At 30.6% G+C, this 7,174-nt stretch overlaps 1 protein-coding gene across 2 annotated transcripts in view; it reads left to right on the top strand.

Moving 5' to 3' along the window:
• The window catches only part of TECRL (trans-2,3-enoyl-CoA reductase like), a 137,489-nt gene extending 132,256 nt beyond the window's left edge, over nucleotides 1-5,233 (top strand). Inside the window, 1 exon segment of one of the 2 annotated variants that reach the window (NM_001133988.1) lies at nucleotides 3,442-5,233. In NM_001133988.1, coding sequence (NP_001127460.1) covers nucleotides 3,442-3,458 — 17 coding nt within the window. In that variant the 3' untranslated portion in view covers nucleotides 3,459-5,233. 2 annotated transcript variants of the gene reach the window in all.
• Nucleotides 5,234-7,174: the final 1,941 nt, after the last annotated feature.

Raw genomic sequence — 7,174 nt, forward strand, 5'->3', positions numbered from 1 at the left:
CATTATTGAAAATTTTTAAGTACAAAAATAAATCCTTCTTTGGGAATATTTTGTGGCAGTGGTATATAAAATACGTAGATTCATTTTTAATTTTTAATGTATTTTCTGTGTTTACTCATTCATGCGATATTGATTGGCTATTGCTTGGGAATGGGTATGAATAATGAAAATTGATAAGAAATTATGCAACATTTGAGAAACATCTTAAAAGCTAAACATGCTAGTGATCTTTTTCCTAATATAACTTATTTCATAGAAATAAGAAAGAAATAATAATTATTTCTTTTTTCTTCTAGTTGGAATTTTTACACTTCTGATGAGTATCCAGATGTCTTTGTGGGCACAAAAGAAACATAAGATTTATCTGAGAAAATTCAATTCATATATTCATAGAAAATCAGCAATGATTCCATTCATATTGTAAAAAAAACTTATCTCCTATAGAAAACAGCAACATATAAATTCAATAAATAAGACGTAGTTAAGGATAGTTAACTATTATACTCCAACAATTCATGAGCAACAGTATATACACTGAGTAAAAATATAAAATAGTAAAATTTCACTAAATTTAGAGAAATGCACATGTTAATAAATAGTATAAATTATAAATGCAATTAACTAAGAACAGCTCTGAATGTATTTGCATGGGATTGGTCCTTGAATAAAATTGTCTTACTTCATTAATACTTCACAATACTATTTGCATAAGACAAAATATCACAGCAAAAAACATCCGACTAAAAAATGAAAAAGTGATCTGAACAGACATTTCCCGAAAGAAGACATATACATGGTCAATAAATATATTTTTAAAATGCTCAACATTAACTATTCATAACGGAAATGCAAATCAAAACCACAATGAGATATCATCTCATCCTAATTAGGGTGACTATTTTCAAAAAGACAAAAAATATGACAGCCGTGGTGGCTCATGTCTGTAATCCTAACACTTTGACAGGCCAAGGCAGGAGAATTGCTTGAGTTCAGAAGTTTGAGATCTGGGCAACATATCGAGACTCTGTCTCTAAAAAGCATATTGAGACTCTGTCTCTACAAAGAAATTTTAAAAAGTAAAAATTAGCTGGGCGTGGTGGCACATGCCAGTAGGTAGCCCCAGCTACTCGAGATTGCTCCAGATCAGGAGTTCAAGGCTACAGAGAGCCAAGATTAAACCAAGGGACTCCAGCCTGGGTGACAGAGTGAGACTGTCTCAAAATTAAATAAAAATAACATATTGGTGAAGATGCAGGAAAAAAAATGAACTCTTAGACACTGCTGGTAGGAATGTAGACTAGAGCAGCCACGTGGAGAACAACATGGAGTTTCTTCAAAAATTACTAACAGAACTATCATATGATCCAGCAATACCATTACTGGAAAAAGGAAATCTGTATATTAAAGAGACATCTGCACCCTATGTTTACTGCAGCACTATTCACAATAGCCAATATATAGAAGCAACCTAGATGTCCAACAACAGATGAACGGATAAAGAAAATGTGGTATATATACACAATAGAATACTATGCAGCCATAAAAACTGAATTCCTGTCATTCAGGACAACATGGATGGAATTGGAGGGCATATGTTAAGTGAAACAAGCCAGGAACAGAAAGTTAAACATTGCATGTTATTACTTATATGTGGAAGCTAAAAAAATTGATATCATAGAAGTAAAAAATAAAACAGAGGATACTACAGGCTGGGAAAGCTGCAGCAAAGGGAGACTAGAGAGATTTGTTAAAGGATATAAAGTTACAGCTTGGTAGGAGGAATAATTTCTGGTGTTCTATACCACTGTAGGATGACTATAGTTAAGAACATTATATTCCATTTAATTTCAAATAGCTAAAAGGAGATTTTGTCCCTAACACAAAGAAATGATAAATATTTGAAACCATGGATACTCTAATTTCTCTGATCTGATCACTATAAATTATATGTATTGAAACATTATTATGTATCTCCCAAATATGTTCAATTCTTATGTCGCCTAAAAAATAAAATTTAATTTAAAAAGTATCTGATTTTTAAAGTAAATATTTTTTAAAGTTTTGACATTTAAATTACTTGAATCTCATTATTTTGACAATAATTTAATTCTTTTATTGTTCAGTCTGTTAGTGAGATGTGTCATAGGTATTATGCCATTAGTTCAAATTCTTGTGGAAATTATAGCTATATTAAAAGTGTAATATTTTTATTTAGTTGTGTACCTTATTTGTTAATAATACAGACATTGTATGTTATCATACTGGAATTTACAATTAAAATATTTTCTGTAGATTATTTGATAATCATTCTGAATATATATTTTGAAATATATAGTTTATATTTGTATGTAAATTATATTTATACATCTTCTGAAATATATTTCAAAATATGTGTGTACATGTGTATATGTGTATATATATACACACATATATATACACATACACAAATATATGCATATTTCAAATGGATTGTATGCACTTGCAAAGCAAAAGTACATTGGTAATTTGGGGACACTAAGAGTGGAAAAAATTTGTTTTATTTTTACATCTTTAAATATCTATCTTCTCTGAAAGCCTATGTGCATGTGTGTGTGTGTATGAGTTTCTATGTGAGCATGCATATATACTTGACAAAGAGATGACCTATATAAATCAAAGTACACATTATTTAAAATATTTAAAAGAAATTTTCAGTTTCTTCATTTTTAAATTGTGATTTTTACATTTGTTAGTCTATGGAGCATTTTCAATTCTCAGCTTATACATATGTAATAAAATATGTTCATTAAAGCTCTTAGATTATATGCATATATGACAATATATACATATACGACTATATATACATATATGACTATATATATATGACAATATATTGTAAAGTAGGTCTATATACACTGGGCAGGGGCTGTTTATTACTAACATATGTGGCTACTAAAGAAATAACAAAAAGCCATTTTAAAAGCCTTATAATTCCCAAAGCATACTATTAAAATTTCTAAGGAGAAAACAATAACAACAATAAAATTCTCACTCCCTAATATCTATTCAGCTAAATTGTATGATATCATTTAATGATCTTAAAAAGAAACGTCAATGCAGTAAATCATATATACCTAATGCAGCTATATGATCAACTACTTGTGATAAATGTCCCTTTTTTGAAAGACTAAGAATAGTTTCTCTTTTTGTTAACTCGATCCTGACAAATAGTAACCTAGGAAGTTTGCACATTCTTGTAGGACTAGAAGAAGGACTTTAAGTATGGGGTACCTATATGACAGACATTTTTCTTCCCATTATGCTACATTCCCTTATGCCAGTTGCTCCATCATACTTTTTTCGTATCAGTAATTCCCTTACTGTTGGCAGACATACCTTAGTTAAAGGATACCTTAATTATGAAATGTGTTTTTTAAATTTATTTCTTGTTTTTATTTCCAGGTGGTCTCACTGCCTAAGACATCAAAAGAAAAAACCTGACAAATTTACACCATCTTGTTATCAATATTAATGCTACAGGTATAATCCTGCAGCAGCCATGTACACATTTTTAGCCTTTAAAACCTAACCTTCATTTATAGGTTTTAGGAGTTACTATACATAAGTATGTACACATATGCATATGTATATGGGTGTGTGTGTAAATGTGCACACTTACAAACTTTAATGATACTCTCTAAATTAATATATAAGATTTATGTAAATAATAAGTTTGCATTGCTGGCTAAAATATTGTGCATTTCTTTTAATATAAAACAAATCTGTATAATCTCACATATTCATGGTTTTTTGGCCACATATCTAAGTAACTTAATTTTGGCTTATGGAGTATTTTGCAGGAGCAGCATTCAACACTGCATAGATTAGTTGTAGGTGTCTCAATTACATTTACATATCAGTGTGTTTCATGGGGAAAGAAGATGAAAAATAAAACGTTTAAATATAAAATTAAAATGAATAAAATATGACATTTATTTACGATAGATGTCATAATTTGATCATATTCATAAGAAAAACATTAATGAAAAATTTAAATGCAGAAAAATATATACAAACACTATACAAATTAACAATAACATTACTACCATAGTTACTTATTGAAGTAATATGCTGTCCTAAATATGTTTCGTTATACCATGTTCTCTCAGAGTTAACACTCTCATCCTATAAATAAAAGATATATTCTCAAATTCTAAAATTCTTTTGTGTGTATTTTCAACAGTTGTTATTTTTACGTCAAGATAAATATTATGATAATATTAGCAACTTTTAAATTCTATGCTTTGAGACATATAGGCCTCATTTCTAATTTAATAAGGTATGTATATATTTGATATTTTCATAAAAGCAAAACAGGGTTTGGCCAACAAGTTTTGCCATCTGTGAAAGGCATGCATTTGATGCTATTATAAGCCATATTAACTGGAGAACATTTCTAAAATACTTCCATTTCACATGCAAATTTTATACCCTATATATTGATGGATTTGTTTATGAGACTGAGATTCAGATATGGCAATCGGTGAGAGAGGAAACAGTTACAAGGCAGCCTCTACTTTTTAGATAGTTTGCTTGTTTAAAAGACAAAACAAGTTCAACTTTAATTGAAATATTGCATATTTGCTTGCTTAATTACTGTTAAACCTTAAATATTCTTTATAATAAGCATGTCTTCGAACATGAAATAAAATTAACAAGTCTGAGCATGAAACTTTTCCCATGATGAGAGACATTTTAGTCAGCCTCATCACAAGGAGACTTTTGCTTTTCTCAAACCATCCCGTATTTCTTTTTGACACTTGAAAGTATGCCTCTGCTTCTTATATTTCTTTTAAATATTCTGGAGCTTTTGTTGTTTTGTTGTAACTGTTGCCAAATTTATAACTGTTAGATGACAAATGTCCTTAAAAAGTGTTTTTCAGTAATTGTGCCTAAAGAAATACAATTATAATTGTCATCAAACTAATTTGGTATGCATGCTTTTACCTCCAAAACCATAAATTGTCCTCTTCCTTCAGGACACTGTAAACCTTGAATTAGAATCAAATCAACAATTTGCATTATTTTAAAGTAGAAATCAGTTCATTTTTTAAACACAGGAATCAAAGACTGGCTGGCTTACATATCCTGAACAGTTTTAATATGAAAAAAAGAGATATAAATGTTTAGAAAAAAATTAGTAGAATTAATTAAAATCAATTAGAATATGTGTATTAAAAGCAATATTAAGTTGTATCCATATTTTGTTCTTTTATTCTTTGGTTTACGTGGGTTATAAAGGGATTAACATAACCTCAACCTGTAAATGCTTCTTTAAAAATCATGGAATTATGAATCTGATTCCCATTTTCAGTCTTCCCTAAGGCTCTTTCTCTATTATAATTTCTTAGAATGTATTTGCTCTTCTTTTCTATAACTTTTGCCCAATATGTCATTTATTAAAACAAAACAAAGCAAACAAAACTCTAAAAACTAAAAATACACCATTACTGGTTACAAGTCTTTCTTCAGATAAATGCATAATTCTGTAAATTCATGCCCCATGATATCTTCACAGATTATCCATTGGTTTTCTTGGTGTTTAGTAATTCTTGTACATATCCAAAGATAGGTCAGTTCAGAGGGTCTTAAGGAAGATGAAACTGCTGAAATAAAGACTGGACCAGGTTGGGAAATGAATCTCACTTAAAACAAAGATTGATAATAATCTCAAGCAAAAGTGGGAAAATATCATAACAGGAGGTCTCTTGCCAAACTATAGCTTTGCACACCCATTTGGAGTTTAAGACTAGTACCCAGTAATTTAAATATTAAAGTAACAACTAGAGGTAGAAAAAGTAGAAACTGGAGGTAGAAGGGTTAGGCACTAGAAGCAGTTACGTGGTAATTGATGTGTAGCTGCAGCTGACGCATCTCTTTGTTTTGTTTTGTTTTGTTTTTCTCTCTCCAGCTATTTTTTATGAAAATACTGGGAAAGACAAAGATGTGGCATTTTAAAAACATAAAATGCATTCTGGGCTGGGCATGGTGGCTCACGCCTGTAATCCTAGCACTTTGGGAGGCGGAGGAGGGTGGATCACCTGAGGTCAGGAGTTCGAGACCAGCCTGACAAACATGGAGAAACCCCGTCTCTACTAAAAATACAAAATTAGCCAGGTGTGGTGGCGCATGCCTGTAATCCCAGCTACTCAGGAGGCTGAGGCAGGAGAATCACTTGAATCCGGGAGGCAGAGGTTGCAGTGAGCCGAGATCGCGCCACTGTACTCCAGCCTGGGCAACAAGAGGGAAACTCGGTCTCAAAAAAAAAGAATTCTGTTTGACTATATGTGTGCATTTTTAGTTTTTGGCTAACTGTGACTCAAAATAGACTGCAGTGCATTTTGTTTGTTAGCAACACTGGTGGAAAAAAATGTTACTCTCTGACTCATACACAGACACACAAACAGATCAATTTTAAGCAACGTTACTCCTTAAATGAAGCATACAAAATGAAAATAGTCTCATTTTTAAAACGTGTATGTTCAATTTTATTTCTCTCTAAAAATACTATTTCCAAAATCAAACTATAAGAAAATAGTAAAATTCATAATGATATTTAAATATTTTATATATGACCTTTACCTTTATTCCAGCAATTAAACATATTTCCAAGATATTTAAGTTTAATTTTAAGGAACTAGCATTCAGCACATGTTAAATTTTAGCAGTTGACATATGTCAATGATAACATTTGTGCTCATAAAAAAGGTTCATGAATCAATAATGAGGGTTTCTATTTTAATTTTTATTAAAAAATTTAAAATCCTGAGGTTGCTCCTGAATGTTAGAGGTGATTATAACAATTTTGCTTTGTAAATACAATTACAGGTATTTTTGCAGTTTTTGCGTAATGATCTTTTAAAAACTTATTTTAAAGGCTGCCTAAAAGTTAATTTTCACCAGGTGCATAATGAAGCTTGTAATTAGGCCTCCTTCAGAGGAGGTTTGATTGTGAAAATACACAGCAGCATTTCCTGAGATAAAAGTTCCTGCTAAATGGGATTTGGGTTTTTAACTTTAGTTTGCTAATGGTTCTCGAAATGTGAGAAAAAAAGTCGTTCAGAAATATTTACAAAACAAATGCATAATTATTGATTTTATTGAGAATATAGAAGACATTTTCATACCATGTGTT

Source organism: Pongo abelii, chromosome 3, assembly GCF_028885655.2.
Source record: "Pongo abelii isolate AG06213 chromosome 3, NHGRI_mPonAbe1-v2.0_pri, whole genome shotgun sequence".
NCBI classification, from domain to species: Eukaryota; Metazoa; Chordata; class Mammalia; order Primates; family Hominidae; genus Pongo; species Pongo abelii.